General features: G+C 40.2%; 1 protein-coding gene across 2 annotated transcripts in view; it reads left to right on the forward strand.

Moving 5' to 3' along the window:
- Pcsk5 (proprotein convertase subtilisin/kexin type 5) overlaps nucleotides 1-25,866 on the forward strand; it is a 424,235-nt gene that overhangs the window by 221,116 nt on the left and 177,253 nt on the right. For both annotated transcript variants that reach the window (XM_052188627.1, XM_052188618.1), the window contains exon 10: nucleotides 10,076-10,179. In XM_052188627.1, coding sequence (XP_052044587.1) covers nucleotides 10,076-10,179 — 104 coding nt within the window. The remainder of the gene's footprint in view (nucleotides 1-10,075; nucleotides 10,180-25,866) is intronic.

Genomic DNA, 25,866 nt, shown 5'->3' on the forward strand with positions numbered 1-25,866 from the left:
AAGAAATTATACCTCCTCTTGAACTTGGAGGCTTCATATTTGAGGAAGCTTATAAAATAAAAATTTAAGATGAGTGTATTGTACAGTAGTGATTTCTTGTGGTATAAAGTTGGGCTACATTTATTGTTCTACTTATCCTCCCATTTTAAATACTATAATCTTCATTTTTATAACAGGTCATTTTACCTTGTTTATTTTCTACCATAATTTTTAGTTTCTTCCCACAAAATCTGCTGAAGTAATTATTGAGTCTTTTACCCCTACAACAATTTACTTTTAAGTCCTCCTCAGGTATTCTCAATAAGAATTTTACAGTTGAGATTTTTTAGTTTTGACATATTTCTTCATGGGGCAAATAAGCTTTGAAGTGTTAGTGTATTTAATTTCTGTCCTCACAGTATATGTGCACAGACTGGATAATGTCCCCAGGTTATATGTGTGTAGACAGGTTAGAGCAGGTCCTCAAGGTGTATGTGTATAGACACACATATAGGTTAGGGCAGGCACTTGGTGTACATGTGTAGACATTCGTATAGGATATGGCAGGTCCTCAGCACTGCATGAATGTGTCAACTGCTATTAGGTCTAAGGAATGAGCATAGGCCGAAACTCATGACTTCATTTACTTTCAGTAGAAAATAAATGATTCTTTATTCTCTCCTATAACTAATTTTTCAGGGATATCTTAAATCAGATCATATTCTGTTTAGGCTTAGTTTTTTAATTCTTTAATAAAAGCTTTAAGAATTTTCTCTTTATATTTATCATGAAGTGTATACATTTTTTATGACCAATCGAGGTGGTCTGCCTCTTTAATACTTATGAACTTACTGGGCCCTTTCAGCCCTCCTTGGCTTTTCTGGGTCCCATGGGTCCCATTTGACTTTGGTAACCTCCAAAGCTGACACTGGAGCATGGAAGTCTGGGCTGTGGACGACATTACCTGGCTTCAAACCCCTATTTTAATTATCTTACTAGTTATTCAGCTTTGAAAGGTATGAAACTTTCTAAACTAGGTTTCCATATCTGTAAAAGGGAAACAGCAATGCTTTCTGTCCCTGTCCTGGTGGGTGGGTGTGTTATTCTGCATGCATTGAGTGAGTCAGCACATCACCAGTTGGAGGCAGAGGCAGAGTCAAAATCATCAGAGGAAAGCTGCAAGGGAAGCTGCTTTCTGAACTTGGGCTTCTGTTTTCTCTCCTCCAAAGCTACCTTCCCATAAGAAAGCACTCTGGAAATGCTCATCTTTGAATTCCTCTTAGTTTCTCACAAAACCAGTCTGTCATCTCACATCTTGGTAGAATGACCCCAACCCAAACTCATCTCTTCCTGATGTCACCACAGACTTTCATATTATTGCACTGTCTCTCAGCTCACTTTGGTTTTTAAAGGGTTTTGTTTAATCTGCAAGACATGAGTCAGGAGGATTGCAGTGAGTGGGAGGCCAGCCTGAGCTACAGAGAAGGACTTCTCAGAAAGGCAAAAAAAATGTAGGGATGCCCATACAAGTCTCCAGTCCAGGTGTCAATTCAGAAACTCTGAATCACCAAGACCAACAAGCATGGTATGTTCCTTTTCTTCCTTAATGATGCTGCAGCACTAGCTGTAGTTTCAGCATCCTAACGTATACTATGTTGGAAGTCAATGGAAGAGAAGAGGCAAAGGCATTATCTTTCCTGTCACTTGAGCATAAGCATCTCTATAACATCACCAGACATTTTGAAATGAATTTTCGTTAGTCTTTATTAATTTCTTCCTGAGTGTATGTGGGTAATATATAAGTTTTTAATTGATGGGTTTCTATTGATTTTCAATAATGAGAAAGACTGCCAGAAATTGATGTTGTCAGGAGTTTCTGAAATGTGTAATAACATTTACTCCAAATTCTAGAATCTAGAATGCTTAGTGATTTCCAATGAACTTTAAAATTAAAGTTGAGTATTGAGAAGTTTTGTCTAAAATGTGCTTCTGGGATGAACATATAGAAAGGCATTTTATTATTTTTCATATTCATTTTGTTGTGGGGATATGGAAGCATGCCACAGGATATGTATGTATGTATATGTGTGTATATGAGTGTATATGTGCATGTGTGCATGCATGTTTACAGATCAGAAAATAACCTTCAGAATTCATTTCTCTCTTTCCACCACGTGGATACCAGGAATCAAACTCAAATTTATAGTCTTGGTGGCAAGCACCTTTATCCACTGAGCTATACCACCAACCTAAAAGAACATTATTATAATCATTTATGTGTAACAGAAAAAAAATGAGAGGAAATATTTGTAAAGTAACTGAGACTATCAGCAATGTGGACTAGGGTGTAACTTAGAGACAGAGCTAGGGCCTGGCAGGCACAGGGCCCTGCATTCCACCCTGGTTTCTGACAGTAATCAGAATGATTCACACAGCTAAGTGACAAGCACTGCAAATCTCTGAACTCTGTAAAATATCGAATAAGAAAAAATATCGAATAAAAAAAATAAAATGAAATGAAAAAGAAAAAGAAAATACCAAGAGCCTTTCAACCTGGCAACTCTCTTTATGAACAGGTGGATCTACAGCTCTGTCCTAATATTCATTGCTATGAAGCACTCTGATTGCAAGCCAAAGAGCATCCTACCACATCCTCATCAGTGGCCATCTAGCAAAGGTGAAGACGTCCCACAGACAAAGGCAGTGTACAGAGGAGCAAAGAACATTATACGCCCCTGCCTAGGATAGGCGATAACTAGCTACACCATGGTTTTAAAGGGATGCTTAAGAGACCTTTGCGACACATCTTAGGAGCACTACAGTTGACTGAGCAGAAATATACCAAGTGCTAACATGTTTGACTGTATTAGAGAACGTTAAAGAATAAATAAGAAATAAAATAAGAAATTAACCTGTAATGGATAGTTCAGACCATTTTTAGAAAGCATCATATGATTGCTTGAGCTTTGTCAAGCATGCACGCAATTTCACCCTCTGAGTTTTCCTGATACAGTATGCCTCTAATCTCCAAAAGTCGCCCTGACTCTTGGCTCGGGGAACTTGTTCACCTGGCACTTTATTATATTTATTACCTCCAAATCTTGTAGCTGCATTGCTGAATAAACGGTCCCGCCTCCACATTACAGCAAAGGAAACAGTCCTGGAAAAGCGACTCTGTGTTTACACAGTAAGCACAAATCATCTTGATTTGACATAATTTTTTACCATTCTCATTTACCTGAAGACTACGTTTATTATTTTTTATAACAAATTTGGATAAGTGATGAAAAGGATAGAGGTATGGATGTCTGCTGCAGGCCTGAGTCAACTAGCCTAAAATTGTGGGTTTTTTTTTTAATTCATACCACGCCAGGAAACAGAAGGTGAGCAAGAGCTTTGCATAGTCACAGGGGTCAGTTTAGTGAGGCGCGCTCACAGTGTCACCTTCGGCCTACCAGCAAGGCTTTTAAAGCTTTGTGACAAAGAGGAGCAGCAGATCTAGATTTGGGATTGTAGGCTGAACAGAGATGTCCACGTGCATCCAGGGAACTCTCATAAGGATGTCAGGGTGCCAGTGGAAAACTTACCGTTGTGATGTCTCAGCTGAGAATACTATATCCAGTTACTGTACCTCAGCATCTCCAGTTTACTAGCTCTCATCATTCAACAGAGTGCAAAAATTTATTCAGCACATGTATCGGTGAAGAGGTGGCCACTGAACATGCACAGTGTATCTCGTGTATAGGAGCTATGATATCTTCTGAGTGTTATAACAGATACACTAAGTGGTGAAGTAGAATTTGTAAGGGCAAAGGCCATCTCAAAGTCCCTGAGAAAAGTTTCCATCACTTGGTACTGACCATCTTCATGCATATGTTTTAAGACCAGGTTTTTTGTTTTGGTTTGTTTTTTACCTGTTGTTAAGACTGAATTTATAAAGCCTGGGAGTTCTTTCACAGGAGAGAAAAACAAAAACTGGACCTGTACTTGTGAGCCAAAGTGTCCTTTGATCTTTTCTAGTTCTGTTAAGGTGTGATGGAGATGGATCATGCATGGCTCTACAGGGGCGTTCGGATACAAGTCATAGTTATAAATGGTGACCTATGAGAAACCATGCTTTTCAACACTACAACTTGATTTTAGGGCTAAAACTTTTTAAGTGTCTGTGTGTGTGTTTGTGTCTGTGTGTCTGTGTGTCTGTGTGTGGGGGGGTATGTGTATGTCTCTGTGTGTATGTGTCTGTGTGTGTGCACACACGGACATGTGCGTGTGTGTGTGTATTCTGCACATGTGCATGCTCATGTGAGCATATTTGTGCATGTGAAAACTGAAGCTCAGCACCAGGTTTCACTCCTTAGAAACTCACCACCCCTCTTAGTGAGATGGGATCTCTGACTAGCCTGGAGCTTCTCGAGTAGGCTAGGCTGGCTCATTGGAGAGCCCCAAGAATCCTGTCTCTCCACCTCCCCAGTGCTGGGGTTACAAGTGCACACCACTGTGCTCTGCTTGTAGAGCTAGAACTTCTGAATTAAAAGCTAAACCCAAGAGTGATGCACCCCACTAGGAGGCAGAGGGACTGGCACCCTTTCCTGGACATGACAGGAAATCAGTTCCCTTCTGTGAGTCACCTGTGCTCATTTGTCACTGGTGCGGACTGATGGGTGTGGTCAAAACACTATTACCCTTCCCGGCAGGCTTTGAGCACATACTTCCTCATCTTTTATCTGCTCATACTAAACCCATTCTCACAGTTACTAATTTCTTTAGCATAGGTTCAATGACATTCATTTTCTGGCTATTTGTTTCTAGTTCTGTTTTAGGTACACTAATGAAAGGAACCTGGATGTGCTTGGGTTGGTTTTATTTAATTGCTGAAATAGTTGGGTGATGGCTGATGGTCCCTGCAGTTGTCCATTGATCTGGGTAATACCTAGTCATTTTATTAGACAGAGTTACTTGCGCTCAAGACAGATGATCTGAGTAGGAAGCCACTTTTATTCTATGGTTTCATTCTCTCCTCTTGTTGATAAATTTCTTCTATGAAGATAAGTGGCTTGTCCCTTTTATCACTTACCTGTAAACTTAGGAGGAGGATGAAGATGGTGGTGATGATGATGGTGGTGGTGGTAGTAATGATGGTGATGTGGTGATATTGGTGGTAGTGGTGATGATGGTGGTGGTGGTTATGATGGTGGTGGTAATTTTGATAATGATGATGGGCAGTGATGGTGGTTGTGGTACATCTTTTGTAGGGAATGAGAGGCTCTTTTTCTCTTGAAAAAGTTTAGGTGAGTTACTTGCCCAGGATTCAATTTGAACCTTGTTTGTAAGGGTCACTAAACGCAAGCTTGTTTCCAACACTCACACATCTGAGAATTATTTTCGACAATTCTTGGTGACTGACTTTTTTTTCCTTTTTAATATAAGTGCTAGCAGTTACACTTAAAAGCTTAATGAGAAACATTACACAAAAATAACTCTTTTGGGACATTTCCTGCTTATTATAAATCTTGTAGTGAGTTCATTAAAAAAAACTTTGAACTACTGAGAGCAAGAACATTATCCAACCCCATGGTAACCAAAGAGTCATTGTCCTGTATTAACAGCTATAAACTAATGGTATCTGGGGACAGATTTAAGCTCATCCACTGAGGAGCTTAACTAACCAGGCTGTGGAGAACATCAAAGTGAGACTCTGGCAAGGGACATGACCAATTCATAACATGAATGCTATAAAATTACATAATAATGTTATGATCTCACATAAATGTGAAATATATTTAAAAGACTTGATTTTTCTGGTATAGTTTTCTCTTGATCTTTGATTAAAATGTATGAAAAAAGGTAGACCTTCTGCAAGCAAGATTAAGACTCAAGAATATTTTTAATATGATAATAGACAAAAATCAAGCAAAGGAGTTGAGGCAATAGCTACACAAGGGTCGCATGACCATGAGACCACATCCTGAGATGCTTGTTTTGCTTCTTGACTCAAAAAGTCTAAGAACAGTCACAGAAGCCAGAAAACATCCTTGCCCAGAGCAGCCTATGGGCCTGTTCTGGAAGCAGCTATGTCTGCTTACTAACAGTATGAATACTACAGGCAAAACACACAGCTGTGGATTCAGGCTCTGCCTGTGGCCCCTCTGTGGACTTGCATGATTGTACAACTTTGATTCCCAGCTTTGTATTTGGGGAGAAAACTGTTAAAGTGGCCAGTCCCTACATCATGATTCTTAGTATTCCACAACAATATTGTTTAGGACACACACAATGCCTGGTCTTAGCTGGTAAACTCTAAGTGTTGTTATCTTATTACAAAGTCAAGCAAAAAAAGAAAAACTTTCTCAGTGTGAAACAAGGCTTTTCCAGAATTGCCGAGAAGGTGAATTTCATTTCCAGGAGTCCTAAGATCACGGGAAGCTACGTTTTGGTGTGTACTGTTGAGAATTAACTTGTGACAATCACAGGAAGAAGTCCCTGAGGCTGTTAGAGAGAGGTGACCAGCAAGCCATCTTCCCTCCCTAAGTTGGCTAGTCATTTGTCCTCTCTATTGTAGATCTTTCCAGTTGCACTTTGTCTGCTTTTGAGAAAGAGCAGGCTTGGGTTTTGAGGCCAGGGGAAGCTAGGACAAATGTATTTGTGGAAGTATGTGATTTTTAAGGTATCCTCTTGTTACTGTTGTGCCTACGGCCTTCTCCGGGAAGGGTGTTCAGCCTTTCCTCTGTGTTTTTGCTCTCATTATGGGTATCAGAATGTTCTCTTACCAAATCTTTGGTAGTCTGACCCAACCCCTTACCTCTATTATCAGCCATGTAAGAATAAGTAAAAATATGAATAAGATGGAAATCAAACATCAGCATACTCAAGAGTCCTTCGGAGTGTTCCCAAGACTAAAGCCCACCATCAGCTATGGAGAAGCTCACACTGTTTCCTGACTTCATTAGCTGTCTTACCACAGACAGAAATGCCACTTTTTCTAAACCCATTGATTTTTTTTCCTTTATTTTCTTACTTATTTTGGTGGAAATTCAGGCAGCTCAATTCATGATCAGGTGTCAAAGAATTATCAGGCCAACTCATTCTTTCCAATTTCCCGTTGCTGAGTTTTCAAACTACAACTATTCCAGAAACTAGATTTTGTAACTCAGCATGTGAATGAGAGACCCAAGCAATGTCTTCAGGCTGAGTTGAATGCGGGAGGCTTCCTCCATCTGCCAGAGCACAGCTGCTTCAGGTACAAGATAAATGTCCCGTGGGGTGACTTTTCCATTTTAGCATTGAGGTGAACTGAAGGAAAAAATGGGTGACTCCCTAATGTTCAAAACCCTGTGCTGAATTTTTCTGAGTCTCACAGGTATCATAGAAAACTCACTTCAATTCTGTTATTGTAAAGGGTACTATTTAAAATACAGACATTCTAGCTGTGTGTTAGTGTTGTCTCTAAATTGTGAGTTGGTTTAGATGCTTTGATATAGCCATCAAATCCATGGGTACTTTTTGTTGTTCTGATGTTTACACACATAAAAAAAAAAAAAAGCAAAACCTGTATGTTTATTTGAAAACATTGTGGAAAACCATAAATAAGCAGCTGGAATGTCTACCCAAACTGGGCATTTTTTGTTGAGACCTTTGCCCTCCTCCAAAACAGGCACACAAAGAAGGGAATGCCCTGTGGGCATCTTATCTCAGTCAGAGCAGAACATCTTTGTTGAGACCAGCATCTGAAATGAGTTTCTGCATGTTACTGAGAACAGGGCACTGAGTCTTCCAAGAGTTATCATGTGAATTCAGGGCAAGTCAGCAAAGGACAAAATCAAGCTGGCTGCCTTAGAAGCAATGTTTCCCTTCCTCCTGGACCCCACTGTACACCTCTTTCTTAAGTCTCTTCTTTGCTTGCCTTACTGCTCTCTAAAATGGTTCTCAATAAGGTTGTATTCAAACAGAACGAAAATCCTGTTTCCATTACTCTCCAAAGTTCACTTAGCATGATTCTAATTGTCTAAACATAAGTCCTGTAACTTCCCATAGTTACATCGAGCAGATTACCTGGAAGGGAAGCAGGGGATGTATGGGAAGATGGCAAAAAGAGATGGAGACCAAGACAACATTGCTGTTCAAGGTCTCAAAGTTTAATGGAGGACTCCAAATATATAGGCAGAGGAAAACCCTTTCCCCAGAGGCTGGAAGCTTCTTTGCTGGTTTAGTTGCTCAGCAGGTGGCTAGTGTTTCTTAGAAAACTGCAGGTCCTTGAAGAACAATGGGCTTCACCTTGGTCTGAGTGCTCCATTCTAGGTGGAGGGGATTATGGCTAACACAGGCCGTTCTGCTCAAAGGCTGGGAGAGGAACTTCACCTTGATCAATGTCAAGTTCCTGCCAGGTGGCATGGCACCTCAATAAGGCTTTCACTAATGTAAACTTTAAAAAGTCACTGTACTCTCAGCTTCTGAATACATCAGCAGTCTTAACTCTCTGTTTTCATTCTGAGAGGTGAAGAAAAGTCAACCATCCTTCTTTTCTTTCCCCAATTTCTTGATATTCAAATTACCAAGTAAGAGCATAAGGTTCCCTGAACAAAAAGACAAACTAGCTCTTGAGTATTTAGCATTACTTTAACCAATTGTCAGGTATCTATATTCTAGGAAAGTGAGGAAAGTGGCAGAGATTAATTTCACCTAGAAAAGGGAAGAGCTGCAGTCTGATGATAGAGCTACTAATTTCTTGGAAAGCATTGACATATGGTAGCCATGATGGGACAAATACTGGCTTGAAGCAAAGCAATGAATGCATAGGCTTCACCATTAAGGGTTAGCCAGTCAGTCAGTGCTCTCTCAGCACTGAAATGGGAGTGTGCAAGATGGGTGTCCTGGTAACTTGCTCAGAATTCAAAGTGGCCATTCTCTAGGTTATTGAATCCTCCAAACTCTAGATGGAGGATGATGAAAATGATTGCATGGGACATGTGATAATTATTACCATATGTCTCATTGAGGTAAAGGATAATAACAGGGGCAGATATGCTGTACTATGTGTAAAGGTGCTGACTTCTGAGCCTGATGACCTGAATTTGATCCCAGAACCCCCAGTATAGAAAGAGAACTCATTCGCGAAAGTTGTCCTACAAATACATACACTGTGTAGTACATGAGGTCAGAGAGAGAGAGAGAGAGAGAGAGAGAGAGAGAGAGAGAGAGAGAGAGAGAGAGAGAGAGAGAGAGAGAGAGAGAAATAAGCGAGTACCGGGATGTTTTTTAAAAGATGGGCACATCTAAGACTACAAGACTGAAGATTGCGTAAGAACGATGTGTTCCCACAGGGTCCCGTGCCTACTTCATACTTGTATTCTCTGAAAGAGAAGCAGACTGTCTTATCTGACTTGGGTGTGTTTTCCTTAGATTTTCAGTTCTCAAACAAGTGTGGCCTCTTCAATCATTACCTCTGTTCCCTCTGTGCTATCAGCCTTGAGAACTAGTGAGCCAACTGTTTAAAGTATCGACTGCACATTATGAAGCGTGAATGGTCTCCTAGCCTCTGTACCTTAGACCCTAACTTTTGGATCAAGCCACATTCATTTGCTAAACGCACTCAGAAAGTGTGGGCTTAATTTCAACTAAGTTTTTTTTTTCCATGTTCTACACATGTATTTGTACAGAAGGTTAAATGTTGATCTTCGGTAAACTTCAAATTGATTGCCTAGTCATAAGATTGAAGGGAGAATGTTCTAGAGACTTCTGCTTTGACTTAGCTGTATCTGAAGATGCAAACTCTCACTCAGGAGACAGTAGCTCTGTAGTGAGCAATCATTTTGTCAAGGAAATGAGAAACCTTCGCCCCCTCTTATCACTAAGCTACAGTGACACACGGACACTGAGCATAGGATTTCTTCTTCTGGTTACATCTGCTGCCTTCCACAGACTAATATGTCCTCACACTGAGAGCAGGAGTGGCCTCTGGCATTGGATTGTCCCAAACCCAAGTCTCTGTCCCATTTTTAGTTCTTTGCCATTTTGATTTTGCTTTTTGAATTTGCTTGTGACTCTCTGCTTCCCCCATCTTTTTTTTTGGTACAATGATTCTTACCTTGTCTTTCCCCAGTCCGTTTCTGACCTGGAGAGACGTACAGCATGTTATTGTCAGGACTTCCCGTGCGGGACATTTGAACGCTAATGACTGGAAAACCAATGCTGCTGGTTTTAAGGGTGAGAACTTCTTTCCTATTCTGTCACAGGCAAAGATTTTTATTTTTCCCCAATTTTAAATGGAGAGCAGGAAACTGAACCCTTCAAACAAAGCAAAATGAAATTTTGTGCTCATACATGAAGAGTTCTTTGGTCTTTCCATACATAAAAGGCAGAATGATTTTTTTTAAATTAAAAGTATACATACATGGCAGATTTCCTATGCTTCTAACATCATAGGTCAAGTGTTTAAAAATTCTTCCAACTCCCAAGCATAAGTGGCCTATGAGAACCATAACTGCCTTGGTGTTCTCTGTCATTGATTCTCTGAGTGGTATTTTTATAACTCTGTGTTTTTAAGTTCTTCACCTTTTCTTCCTCCTGTATAATAGCTGACATTTATTTCTCACTGTAATCGAGCAATAGGCATGCATTTTGTAACACAGTTTTCAATCGTTTTAAAATTTTCACAAACACAACAGCAGGCATATGTCTCTGAGAAAACCCACAGTGCAGATAAAACGTCCTACTCAGCAACCCCTAGTAGCTGCGTGTAACACAGAACAAACACAGAATGTTCTTCCCAGAGCTGAAACAAGTCATACGTCTCTTTAGTGCTCTTAACAGTAGCCATAATCCTCTTTGTCGTGGATAATATATATAATAATAAATAGGGAGTAATTATATAAGGCATTTCTAAAGATTAATGTGTTTACTCAAGTTGCAAATAACCTAAGTTTTAATCTATGAAGTTATAACAAAAATTACTTTATATCACAGCTACAGTCTCAAACTTTTTCCCAAATAATTTTAGATCATAGCGCATCCCCCTCTAGGGAAAACAGAATTCACTAATGTAAGGAATATATAATGATGGTGATTTTGGCACTCAGACCACTGGAAATGTGATGGATAATCCTGAGGAAGCCATTCATCTTAAGATCCCTAATTTTCCATATTTAAACGTTGTGGAATCTGAATAACATCTCCATGATATCACACATAGGAGCTTAATATGTCCATAGGGAGCTATGTCCAATACATGCAAATACTTATGCCAAAATGTATATCCTTCAGAAACTCTTTGCAGATAGCTCATGGTAAACTCACCCTTAACCATGACCTATGAATCTGCCAAGGACCCACACATATAACCAGTTATTTGATGTTATTACGTGATCCATTCCATACCTACAGTTCTTGAAGTGTGGTCCTTTCCCTTGGCTGAGAACTACACAGAATGGTGTATTGGTTTCCCTGAAGAAAAAAAAAAGAAAGAAAGAAAAACTGTAAATGCCTGTTGTCATGCTGCTCTGAGAAGGCAATTGTGCAATCTCAAAACTGTAGTTGCATGGAGAATGTTTAAATTATTTGAAATTTCACTTCTTCCAATAAAATGAAACAGAACAAAACAAGAAGAGACAAAAAAACAAGAAATGTAAGTTTGTCATATGTAGGTTTCATGTTGATTAGCGTCAGCCTGCTCCTAAGTCCCACTGGATAAATCCATGTCTTGCATGGGGTGGGGGAGGGATCAACATTAACCTTGGCTGCAAAGGCCTTCTTAGCAGAGGGCTTACACACAAAGTCCACTGACCTCCACGAAGCTGAAGCATCAACTTTAACCCAAATAAACTTCCTAGTCTGACTTACTCCTTTTTGGCAACTTAGAAAGAGCAAATGGTTCTAATAAACCACGCAGCTCTTTGGAAAACCTCTGTTGGTTTTGGAGAAGAGAAAATGGGGGATTTCAACTAAATCAGCAGACCCGAACGTGAATTTCAAGGGACTGTACACTGCTTCTGGCAAGGAGGAAATTGTATTTTACTATTGCACGTGGCAATATTTAGTATAATATTTCACTCTTAGGTGGCTGCCAAGAGTAACAATTAAAGTTCATTTTTTCATAGATGAATTACTCGGAATGGTCTGGGCTCCCACGAGAATTATTTTGTAATTTTGTTGATGGCAAGCCCCCATAATTCATCTAAGCATGATCATCATAAGATGAATTCTTTCAAAGTTATTTTCTTCCTTATTCTAAACATTACCATCCCTTCCTGAGTACCCCACAAATAAAAGGGACAAGGGCAGAGGCTAACGGGAGCAAAATGCTCTGAAAGGAAAGGAATGCAGGTCACTAGGGCAGGAGAAAAACGGACTGACTTTTTATGAAACAGAAACTCAACGAATAAAAAGAGCAGATGTTTAGGAGAGATTTGTGCAGTGATAGCTCCACAAGTATTTGACATTTAAATCAGATCCACCAGCAGTAGGGGCCTTGCTTAGCAGGGACCCAGTGCTACCTTTTCCCTTACACAAAAGAAAGCCTCGCCCATGTTGCTACCCCACCCACCCCACTCAGTCTCCTTACTGCATGAAACATATATGTGATGTGAAATTGAAAACTCCCGGTGGTGCATGCCTTTAATGCCTACACTCGGGAGGCAGAGGCAAGTGAATTTCTGTGAGTTTTGGGCCAGCCTGGACTACATAGTGAACAGAGAGAGAGAGAGAGAGAGAGAGAGAGAGAGAGAGAGAGAGAGAGAGAGAGAGAGACAGAGAGCAGTTTCACAGATTGTTTAGTGGCTGCCTTCAGAATGGGCATGTCAGAATCCACAGCAGGCCTTCCCTTTTCTCATTAGAGAAAGCAGGAGTCAGGTTTGGTCAGAAGATTCAGTAGTCTTCCTTATCCTGATAAATTCAGAAAAGCCAATAGCCCAAAGGGGATAAAAAGCTGTCTCTCACCAAATCTGCCAGATCTGTCTTATACCACCTCCCTACATTTCTTTAGGCTTACCCATATGCCACACACTAATAACAGACAGCAAAGCCAGAAGGTAAAGGAACTGCGGGAGGGTAGGACTCTCCTGAAGGCTGGTCTGATGCACACTTGCGTTGTGTGGGCCAGGACTAGGAAGCATTTCCCTTTTCCTGGGGCAGCCCCTACTCTGCTCATGTTGTCATCCAGTGTAGGAAGGATGGGGATCTCTGGAGATCCACCTTTGTTCTCTGAATGACACACTGGTGGCTGAGGGTTTCTATGCTCCCATTGTAGCAATCTGCAAATGCTCCCATAGCAAGACCAGCTCATACCCCAAAGACAGTGGTGACAGTCAGCACTTGACTGCTAATGGCACCTTGACTTCCACTTAGTTTAATTGGACTAAAATGATTCTGTCCTGCTGCTTAATAATAGTAATGAAGACAACAATAATAACCTCGGCATAATTAAGATGTCTCTTTGAGCAGGCTCATTTTGAAGAATAAACGTAAGAAAATGAATGCACACCCATATAAAATAACTAAATTTATTTGTCTAGTCCATTTCGTGAATAACTAGTTGAATTTCTAGTCAACTTTTTGGTACCTTTTAACAAGGTACCTCACCCCAGAGTTAGTGACTTGAAAAAAAAAAAAAAAGCCAAGAATATCACACATTCGTGAAAGGCTTCACATACTTGAAAAATGTATGTGAAAATGGGAAGTTATTCATCTTAGAGCAGATGTGGGATTCTGTCAATGAAGAACTAAAATGCCAGCTCTAGTGTCCCAGAGCAACATTCCCAAAGCCAGACGATGCCTTCAGCATGAGATGGATTAGATGGATATCAGGATTAGTTTTTCCCCCATCCCTACTCTTTCCTCTTAGGAGCTGTCTGGTCTAGTTTCTTCCCACTCCTTTTTATCCCCAACCCATGCGCTTTTAACTACACCAATGAGCTATTTCAAAGGTGCTTCCTCCATCCAGGTGGTTCTCCTCACAGAATTCAATGGTTATTGTCTCTTCATTGATGATTCCTAAGGATTTTCTGAGCATTTTCAGCCCTCCAGCCAAATAGCAGCAGGGAATTATGGGTACACATAATTTACAGACACAGAAGCTGACACAGGTCTTTTGATTGGGGGAGATGGGCTATTACACCCTATGTAGGCTGAGCTAGCCTCAAACCCACTATATAGGCCAAAGTGACCTTGAATTTATAGAAATCCTGATATTTTTACTTCCTGAGCTCTGGAATTAAAGGCATATATCCATGACTGGCTGACTGTATGACTTTTATCCTCATTGCCACCCCTGACAACCCCTCCAGGTCACACTAGACAGAAGTCTTGATAGCACTGTATTTGTCCACAGCAGGACACACCTAAGACCTAGGGCACCTGTCATATGTCTGATGTATATTTTGACAGACTCTTCTAACATTGTCACCCAGAAGACTGCCCACAATGTTCATCCAAAAGTTTTTTTTCTATAGTCTGTGGATCAGACCATTTCTGGGGAAAAAAACCAGCTTCTCTTGGGCTCTTCTCTCCTGTACTGCATTACTCTGAGGAGACCACAGCCAGCTGCGCCTGCGCCCTTGCAGTGCCCAGACTAGGTAGCTGATCCTTCTCCCTGAATACTGAGCTGTGCTTTGAGGATGTGGTTGTGATTCTACAGAATGCATGAACATCTCTTTGAATCAAACTATTTGTATTTGGATGATATGACTATGTATAGTTAAACTCTCTTATATCTAGGAACAGAAGTAGATATCAGATAATAAATTAGGACCTTCTGTCATCTTTACTAGGCGAAAGAATGAAAAAAAAAGTCATTGAAACTCAAAAAATGACCACTAAGTGAGCGAGGTTGCCACGCCCTCCATTTCACTGCCCACCCAGACTATGTAAGTCTCTGTTTTTCTACCAGCATGTCGCTGACACCTCCCCTGTCCCCACTGACTCTTTCCTGGACCACCACTAAACTACTAGATATTTTTTTTAATGTCTAACTGGTTACCCACCATGGTAAAAACAATTGACAGTCTAACATGACTTCTTAGCTTCTCAAATCTTAACTTTTAATCATTTTTTTGTTACCTTTAATTGCCATCATTGCGTTTCCATTGTTAGGGAATGGTAATTTTAAGACATGACAATATATTTTTAATAGCTACCTGCCTTTCAGTTTGTAACACTTATTTTTTTAAATAAATTAGAAATACTGAAACCATTAAGCATGCCATGTATTGAATCAAAATGAAAAGTTTAGATTTGTTTTGTTTTAAGAGTATAAAGTGATTTCTAATGTGTTGTCACTTGAAAGGGTAAAATTTATTTTATTTTATTTCATGATTTTGCTATTTAAATAGTATTGCATCTGCATCTCTACAACCTGCCTGTAGATTCATTGTTGGTATTTGATGTATGTTTTATAATACTTGGATGCACAGAGCTTTAATTGGTATTTTATATTTTTGAATAAAGTAAAAATAACATAGTTTATCTTAGTCAGAGTTTGTATTCCTGCACAAAGTACCAAGAAGCAAGCTGTGCAGGAAAGGGTTTATTCAGGATACACTTCCACATTGCTATTCATCACCAATGGAAGTCGGGACAGCAACTCACACAGAGCAGTAACTTGGAGGCAGGAGCTGATGTAGAGACCATGGAGGGGTGCTGCTTACTGGATTGCTCTCCCGGCTCGCTCAGCTTGCTTGCTTTCTTTTAGAACCCAGGATGGCCAACCCAGGGATGGCACCACCCACAATGGGCCCTCCCACCCTTGTTCATTAATTGAGAAAATGTCTTACAGCTGTATCTCATGGAGACATTTCCTGAAGGGAAGTTCCTTTCTCTATGATAACTCCAGCTTGTGTCAAGTTTGACACATAAAACCAGACAGTACACTATTATCTTGTCAATGTGAACCAGGGCATTCAAATAAGATATGGGACTCTAGTTTGCAGAAGTAAGACAATTGTTACTAGAAAGTAGGGTGAGTAGATATATTTGATCCTACTAGCAGATTTGCTTATTGAAGATAACTTAATTTTTTTCTTCCTCGACCTATGCTTTCTAGCATGGTATCCATTGGATTTAAATTCCTTTCATATTTATTGATTCTTGTATCTCTTGATTGCAGTATATGTGATCTTTTCTTTAGCTCATCCACAGACTCATGTTACTCGCACACTACTGGGGAAACTTATTTTTATTCTTTTGTCTGGTGGATGGTTTGTCAAGACACCTATATGGGAACACAAAAAATCCCTGACAGGAAGCCAAGAGTAGTTGTTACTTAATCTAAATTCTTGTCTCCAAAATGCTCACTGTTCCAAATGGATGGCTAACTACTAAAAGAATGAAGCTTAAAAATATCTTAAGAGAATAAAAACTAGTTTTCTCCTGCTGGTCTTCCACCAAATGACAGCATTAGATTGGTCAGGTTTCTGTCAGTCAAGCTTTGCTTCAGTGTTATATTCTCATGAGTTTGAAACGCACATAATCATGTACTTAATAAACCCACTTTCAGGACTTTGAATGTGCTCTGTGGTAGAATGCTTGCCAACATGTGTAAGACCCTGTGTTCTAATCCTAGATAATACACATGTGCATGACACCCGGCCACACACACACATACTCAACACACATACTCAACCCCTTTGATTTTCTCTCTCCCTCCTCTCAAAACACAATAAAATTGTAGTTGTATAATTTGTCTGTTATTGTCTATACCAGATTTTCATATTGTAATGTTTAAATGTCACTTTGAATTCAATCTTCTAAACCTCACAGGTTCTAATTAGTTTCACTTATATAGGAACTGATAAAAATCAGAGAAGAAAACTTACTGACTCTTTAGCTATCAATGTGCCACATAAAGTTGTAAGCAGAAAACTAGTTTTGCAGTGTGCAAAGCCTCTATGCTTAACAGAGTTCACGTCTCTGTGATTCCCTGAAGACACTGAATTAGTACTTTGAGAGAGGATGAACTGATAACCCTGGTCCCTTGTAACTCTTCTCTCAGCAGAGGTTTTTGACTCTCCTTAGGAGTGGTGGATCGTGTCACTTTGTAGTGACACTGATATCTCAAGCTAAAATAAAGGCCATAAAGCTCTGATCCCCAAGATTTAAGAGTCATCAGGAGAATGCTACTTTGGTCTAAAATGTCTGAGGGCTAGAAAATAATGAAATGGATTTCCTGAACCACTGATTCTGAATCCAATTCAAAAATAAAATGGCAAGAATTTCAGTCAAGACACAATCTTATCAGAATATATTCACACATGTCACTGAGAGACTATTTTGAAATTCAATAAGCCTCTTCTTATTGGAGTTATTCAAAACAAGAATCTCTTTTTGTCTACCCTCTGCCACTGGAGGTGGTGTGGTCTTGAAGATCAACAAGGCCATTTCAGGTGAGGCAAACAACATGGACAAGACTTGTCTACAAATCCAGTAAAGCAAGGAAGGGGAATAACATGAGAAGAGGTGGGATTTAAAGAACTTAGCACTGAGGCCTGAGAGCACACACCATGGGGACAGAAGCTAGATCAGGATCTGTGGTCAGCCAGTTTATAAAAACACTCTGCCTTTGAGAAGGGTAGAGGAGAATTTGTTACAGTTCTTCCCACAGAGGATGGACTTAAGTAAGATTATTTATCATCTTTATGTTGCCCATTATTCTAATACAATATATTTTGTTAGTAGTCTGCTATCATTGGATTTAAAAATTGGGCATGTAGAAACTGATGCACAAGGACCTATGTTCTTAGACCAGAGAATGACCCATGTATGGTTGTCCCTGTTGTTGCCTTCCTGTGTGAGCCTTGCTCCTTATTTGTTAGATTTGAGGGGTGGGGGCACAAGCACATGGGCATGCACATTCCACAACGTGTGTAGAGGGAAGAGGACAAGAGGACAAATTGAGGACTTTGATTCATTCCACCACATGGGTTCCAAGACTTAAGTCAGGGTAGGGATCGAACTCAGGTGCTCAGGCTTGGCGGATAGCATTTGCTGAGCCCATTTGTCAGTCCTACCCCCACTAATTTATAGTTATCTATCTCTGGTATACAGCTATTCTCATAATTTTTTGCTGTTTTCTCCTATCTGGGTTCTTGTTTTCATTTTATATTTTCGGTGACTTCAGGTTACTGAAATGATTTTGGATAAATGATTTGCCTCCTTATTCGTGATTTCTGCTTTGCATGAGATTACTTGGATGCTGAGAAACATCCAAGTAAAAACAGGCTCAGATGTGTTTAAGAGAACAGAACCTGATTTTGCTAACTAGTTTTATCGATATCCTGAATCAGAAGCATAAAGAAATCTAATGATGGGCATGGGATTTTGAGAGCTTTAGGGTCACAAAATGGCTGAGAACCATAACTTGCTGTAAATGGTGTCTTGCTTTGTTAAATCAAGCAAGTACATTCTGTCTTTTGTGTTGCGTGGCACTGGAAAAGAGGAGACCAGTTGGTAAAGCTGTAGTTCAGGGCAGGGAGCATAAAGAGCCCAGAGTACAATGAAAATGCAGGCATGATATAATAAAGAAAGCAGAGAGCAGAGCTACTTAAATCATGAAACAGAGTTCTCTTTTGAAGTACATTTTGAGCCACTTAGTGGCCCCTAAACAATGAGTTGGGTAACAGCAATGACTTCCAAGCAAACTTATTCTAGATACTAATCTGATGACAGTTTTATTTCCTAAGTTATTGCTATGAATTCATTGGTTCTATGAAATGCCCTATGAAATGACACATACATGGAAAGTGGGCAGATTCCCTGGAAGTGAGCGTTCTCATTTCTCTAGTAAGTGATTTTGTATTCTTGACCTTAGGACCTCTGACATTCAGAGAAAAAAAAAGGTGTTGTAATTGGTTAGACTCCTTCAAAATGGGAACAGTTACAGATGTGTGATATGTTATGATCTCTGCCAGGTATTGTTGCTATTATTTTTAAGCATACTTTTTGAGATGCTCATAGTAAAGAACATAGCAAAAGATTGCTTTTATAAAAATGGCAGTCAGAAATTATGCATTGAGAGGGCTTCATAGATCTTCTTTGCCCAAACCCTTTTCAATTCTCGCTATTCTTTTTTTCTTTGATATATTACTTATTTGCATTTCAAGTGATTTCCCCTTTTCTGGATTCCCCCCTCCCCGAAAGTCCCATAAGCCCTCTTCCCTCCCCCTGTTCCCCAATCAACCCTTCCCACTTCCCTGTCCTGGTATTCCCCTACACTGCTGCATTGAGCCTTTGCAGGACCAGGGGCCTCTCCTTCCTTCTTCTTGGGCATTATTTGATATGTGGATTCTCTCTATTCTTAAGCACAGCCTTCAGAAGATGCTTAATTACAGGTGCTGAATTCCTATCTTAACATACAACTGTAGCCTTTGGGTTTACCATGCGATTTTGTAAATACTTAAGAAAATAGGTAATTTTGGTTTGCATCTTGAGTTGCTATAAAATTGCTAGGCAGATAGACTGATAAGATGTGTAGAGTTTATAATAACTCTGAAGTGATAAGAAATGTATAGTTTATAATGACTCTGAATTCTGTGTGTGTGTGTGTGTGTGTGTGTGTGTGTGTGTGTGTGTGTGTGTGTGTGTGTTGAAACCTTCAGGAGCTGCAATGTACCTGCTTTCTTTTAGTTTCTTAATATACTAGCTTGAAGTCATTTGTTTCCATTTTTTCCTTTGAGGTACCTTCAGAGCCTAAGATTTATGTCCAGATTTTCCCCACAGTCAAATAGTATGTATCCTAGAAGCCTAAAGTCCTTGGTATTCCAGCCACATATCACTTTACATCACAGGACATAACTAAATGTCAGAAATGTCCTATGAATGTTGTACAGGGCTGTTGGTTGGTCATGCAGGTTGTATACCTGCAAAAGGAAGTCAGACTGAGCTGTAGGGTAGGAACTAAGACCTGATCTGGAAGCCATTCCCCAAACCAAGTATATTAGAGTGAGACTTGCTCTGATGTCGCTCATACTATCCTTTCCTTTGCTTCAATCTTGACTTTCTCAGAACCTATACATCAATAGGGTAACCCAGCATTATTAACTTATAGCTAGTTAGTTCTTCACTGCCGCTATTACTGGGTCTTGACAGAAGTTGAAGACATATCTCCAGTTCTTATGTAAATGCAAGTGCCACACCAAGCTCTTATTACCCTTCTCCTTATATTTTTGTGTAATTCACCCTTTTATGCAATCAAATGAGACCAACACTTCACTAATTTAAATGGTGATTATTTCATGTGGGAGTTCAATCGAATCTTATTCCTCTTTGGGTAAAGAATCCTCAGAAACAGCACCATGTGCGTCTATAAGAAAATGGAGCCAGAGAAAAAAGACTCTGTTTGAAGCATGTAGTGGATCTCATCAATCTGTCTGGAGCAGATCTTCCCTGCTGGTCATTTTTTTTCTACAGAGAAGGGGTTCTACCACAGATAAAGCTCTAAGCACGGAAGGACAGAAAGCAAGTTAAGGAAAACTGGGAAAAATACTTCTGCTGAAATTCCTATGTGCCTGTGTTTGGGCACAGGTATCCCTGTCAGTGGCACACACTACAGCACCATTTACATGTAGCCCGTCAGAGTTGAGACTTGTAACTTGATGTATCTACACGGAGACAGGTATCTAGGCACTGTCCAGACTGGTTCATAGTCCATAAGATGAACAAGAGGCAAAGGAGTCCTACAGGAGCCCTCTTTCAAAACGATGCCATAGCCCATCTTTTTTGGCATTATCAAGAATGATATCAAGGTGCATATGTCTTTAACACAAACCAGATCCCAACTCACAAGGAAAGCCTAGAGATTAGTCCCCCACCAATTTTATGCATGGCTTCCTAAGGTTACTTCAGCTAGATGGCAGGATGCAATAACATGCCAGGCAATCACACTGCAAAATCCATGTGGATACATCTGTTGTGAAATAAATTGTTCCAGACTTCTGTTTTCCTTACACGTGTTTGTGTCTTGCTAGCCCATGGCACTTCAGCGCAATTAAACTTCCATCACACATCGCAGTAATGGCTACAACAGACTTCATTTTATAGGGTTACATCACAAGAGATGTTATGCCCCGTTATCCTTGAAAGAACCAAAAAGAAGGATATCATGATTGTTCACAAGTGGAAATTGCTCCTTGGCACTCAGTATCCATCTTGCATTCATGCATGTCTGCTTAGATCTAATGAGAAAGAAAAAAAGACTGTCCCAAAGATGATTATAAAATAAAGTATCTTTTCTATATGAACCTCTTCACATACATGGAAAATCCCTGGTAGAAATGGCTGAAGAAGGTCATTTCTCAGCAAGAACTGGGGAAGGCATGATGGGCCAGATGTTAGACTGCATTCCAAGCCTCACATATTTCTTTTTCTGTGTGTGATATTTTAATGAGTTTTGAAGAAGAGAGCAGTTTCTATGCAGTTCGCTCAGTTATTTGAGCAACTTAGTTGGCAGAAATCCTGTGTTCCTAAGCAAAATAACCAGTACATGTGTATGTAGAAGCAGTTCTGAAGACTTAACTGTGGGGTCCTGGCCTTCATACACGTTCTTTTAATACCCATGAAAATTAGTTTCTTCTGCAAAATATTAATAACATATCCTGTTAATATGATTGTTAAGATTTTATTAGCTGGCACCCAATAAAATAATACATAAAATACTATTCCTTTCTTGTTTAGAATTTCATCTGTGTGTATATTTTTCCTTACTTTTTATTTTATGCATATGGGTGTTTTCCTGCATGTATATCTGTTCACCATGTACATGCCTACCTGGTGCCTTCAGAGGGCAGAATAGCATCAAGCACTTCTGCAAACTGGAGTTACTGACACTTGGAAGCTACCATGTCATGGGGATCAAATCTATGTCCTCCGCTAGAGGAGCCAGTGCTCTTAATCACTGAACAACCTCTTTATCCCAGTGTATATTATTTAAGAAGCATGTTTAATGCATAAAAATCTTCAACATTCAAGACAACTCAATGAAATCCCTATACTACTTTGGTCCACTGCAATGATAGGGTTTATGTCGGAGTATTGTTTTGCTTTGGATTTTGTTTATGTCTGTTTGTCTGTTTGTTTTTAACCTCAATTCAGGAAAGTTCTGATTCTATCCTAACAATTTATAGAATTACTACCTTAAGTAATGTGCATCTAAAGAAGTAATCATCTAGGCTTGAGGTAGGAGAAAGAATAAGATTCATAAAATCTTATTAATGTTTCTTAGAGGAAAATAAATAGTATTCAATGTAGTACACACTAAAAGATTTTGGCACTGTATACTGGGTTGCCCACTCTACTATGTGATTTGGGATAAAGGGAAAGGCATTGGGGAACCACTCGAAGCCTATTTAACCAGACTACCCTAAAGGAGTGTCCCTCCTTGCCTCTACCTAAGCATCACTAGAACTTTAGAGAAATACAAATAGGGGTACCTGAGCACTAGCGTATCTCAAGTGTGTGTGTGTGTGTGTGTGTGTGTGTGTGTGTGTAAAACCCCTCTCAAAATGTATGTTGTCCTATAGTTTGATAAGGAACTTCCTCTAAACACTTTATCCTTCTCAGTTGTCTGTCAGCTCACAATCTCTCACAGGCTCTGGCAGTTGGACCCTGACCCTCTGTTTCAAATGTCACCTTGCTCTTCTTCAATAAGAGACATACTATGGTTAGTTTTCTGCCATATTCTGTCCTTACAGGAGTAGAATGCCCCAATAGTTTGAACAAACTGCCTCATTGCTCTGATTCCCTACAGACCCATGCCCACTCCCTGCTCTGTGAAGAGGCTCTGTAGAGATCTTGCTGACCATGGTCTTCTGCTTCCTCATGCTACTGATATGGCCAGTCTAACTATCTCCGTGCTTCCTATGATGCAAAGATAGCTTTTGTCACTGAATCTTCTCTTCCTCCATTAACCCCTGACACTCCCGAGAGTCCCTGAAAATAGTTCTTTGAGAGCTCGGAAGGGAAGGGTCCACCTCAGACACTTTCTCTCCCCCTCTTCCTGGTCTCCCTCCTCCCCCTCCCCACCCTGACTCTCCTCTCCTTCTTGTTTCTACCCCTCTGCTCTTGTTTTCTTTCCCAACTGCATTTTGTTGTGTTTCCCACTCCATTACAAGGAGTGTTCTTAAGGACCTGGAGAGGGAACAGAATGGGCTGAGAAGTGCAGCCCAGGAGGTGAGCTAGCTTTCCTGCAGGAGGGTGAGGAGCCCAGCTGTGTGGGTTGAGTTCTTCCAGTGCGCAAGGGCTCAGAGCCAGGTGAGCAGAAGGATCTCTGAACGGATGGGATGTCCAACGACCAATCTCAGCACTTTCTCTGCTGAGTGTAATATCACTGTCGTCAGTGGTTCAAATCTCACACCAGAAAGACACAGTCTGGGGACCAGACAAGTACTCAATACAACTACCCTTTAGCTTTGCATCATGAGCCCTTGGGGTACACTTTTTTAATCTTCTCATCATTGTCTGGAGATAATTGGACTTTCCTACAAACAAGCAAAACTATCATCCAGATATGCCCTGGGATACACTGGATCTCCCCAAACTGGCAAAATAGTTTTCCCACCTCTGCTTAGGAAATATTTCAGCACCTTAGAAATTATTTGCTTATTGCAACCATGTTGGGAACAAATAAATGAGAACTGAACATAAAAAATAATAATAATTTGACCTTTTATGCTTTACATTTAGAGAGCGCCACAAGTTAAACAAACAGCAAATATATTTTTCTATATATGCATCTATAGTAAGCTGTGTATATGTCTGTGTATACACATATGCATAATGTATAGAAGAGAGGCCAGAATGTTTTCTAAACTCTAACTATTAATCTTTGCAATGATGAGACCATCTGACTACCTACAACTGCTAAACAAGCCCATCCCAAGGGGAGCTTTGAAGTGCAGCCCCAGCAGACAGCCAAGTATCTGGAAACCTTCCCCATGCAAGCTGTCAGCAGCACTGGTGCAGGCTGGCATGTTTGGAGTTGTTACTAGAGCCTGGGATTTCATGAATAGCAGGGGAGAAACAAAAACAAACCATGTAGCAGAATGCAGGTTCCAGATGCCTTGTTGAACACACACACACACACACACTGGAGACTCTCTTTGCACCATGGGGCAGAAGAAGTTGTTGGAACAGTACTTCCTGTTTCCTAAGAAGCTCCTGACACTTTCACATGGAGTCTGTGATGACCTTGAGGGCATGTCAGAGAAGGGGCGGAGACAAAGAAATCCATGGTGATGCTGAGAACACCTGTTCCAGATGCTCAGCTGTGGCACTCCAACATCAGGACCATGAACAGCTCACTTACCATCTTTTTACCCTCAAAACTTACATGTGGTATTTTCATATCCCACTGGCCATTGTTGCTTAAAAAGAGTGATAATTAGGGGTTGACATTATATACATGGGGCATGATACCTTATGACAGTGCTCTAAGACTGGAGAGATGGCTCAATGGTTAAGAGCACTGACTGCTCTTCCAGAGGTCCTGCGGTTCAATTCCCAGAAACCACATGGTGTTTCATCTGTAATGAGATCTGATGCCCTTTTCTGGTGTGTCTGAAGACAGCAACAGTGCACTCACATATAAAATAAGTAAATCTTAAGAAAAGAAAAGAGAAAAGACAGTGTCCCAGACCCTAATTTCTTGCCTTTCGCCCCTTCCTGACATTTGATTAATGGGTGCAAGAAGTGCCCCCTACTTGGGACAGCTCTTCAGAGAATGAGGTTTAGAACATTAAGGATCAAACAGCCCAAAGGTGCTAAGACCCCAACAGCTGTAGGCAGCAGCTCTTTGATCTTTAGTTCAGATTTCTATACCAGAGAGAGAGAGAGAGAGAGAGAGAGAGAGAGAGAGAGAGATCAAATAGCCTCCCTAAAGCCAGGAATTGAGGTAAATGACTTTTATTCCAGTCTTCCTTACAGGTAAATTGATTGATGGTAGATGGCATCCAACAGGCACGGGCAACGTTCATGTCTCCCATGGTGGGGCCCTCCCCACTGTTCCCTGTGGTATTTCCACCCCCCTATCCACTGCTGTCCACTCTTCATCCTCTGCTGTCCACTCTTTTACAAGTCACTGCTTCTGGTGGTTCTTATAGAAGGTTCTGGCATCATCGCTGAGCCAAAGAACATCTTGTCTGCCTCATGGATTATTTAACCAGGAGGTTCAGTCCCGGCTTCTGAATCTAACTAATGCCTATGCATCCATCAGAGCATGAGTGGATGCTTAGTTTACCTAATAACTATATGTGTTTGGTGTGTATGTGTATTTGCATATGCATATGTGTATATGTTGATGCTGTCTTGGAAGAGTTTACTACATACCAGGCTGTGGCTGCTTCCTTTACAGCTGTTGTCTTTTTGAATGATTTCGTACTCTTTGGAAATACTTTTATTCTTGCAGTAATTATACACTTTGATGCCTTTAATTGCTTTTCATTATGTTTTAGCATTATTGCCTCACCTCATGTTTGGCTGAGAACACAAATAATTTTCTGGTTTGGGGGAGGTTCTCCCTGTTCAGGATGATGTTAAATAGACAGTAGATTTCCACATCCCATCTAAGCAACATGGTAACTAATTAGGCCAATTATTAGCTTATGCAGGCTCAGCATGCCTTATCCTTGGGATTAGAAGTGTTTGGGACTTGGAGATACTTGCATATACATAATGCAGATTCATGAGGAGAAGGCCCAAGTGTAAACAAGAAATTTGTTTATGCTTTCTGGAAACCTTATGCATGGCTCAAATGTAATCATATACAATGGCCCTACATTTTGACTGCAACTTGTTGCATAAGGCCAGATTTGGAATTTCCCATCAACCCCATATCACTTCTACAGAAGTTCAGATTTTGGAACTGAACATCAGATTTGGGACTTTAGGTTAAGTACATTCATTTTATACTGATGA

This window comes from Apodemus sylvaticus, chromosome 1, assembly GCF_947179515.1.
Source record: "Apodemus sylvaticus chromosome 1, mApoSyl1.1, whole genome shotgun sequence".
NCBI lineage: Eukaryota > Metazoa > Chordata > Mammalia > Rodentia > Muridae > Apodemus > Apodemus sylvaticus.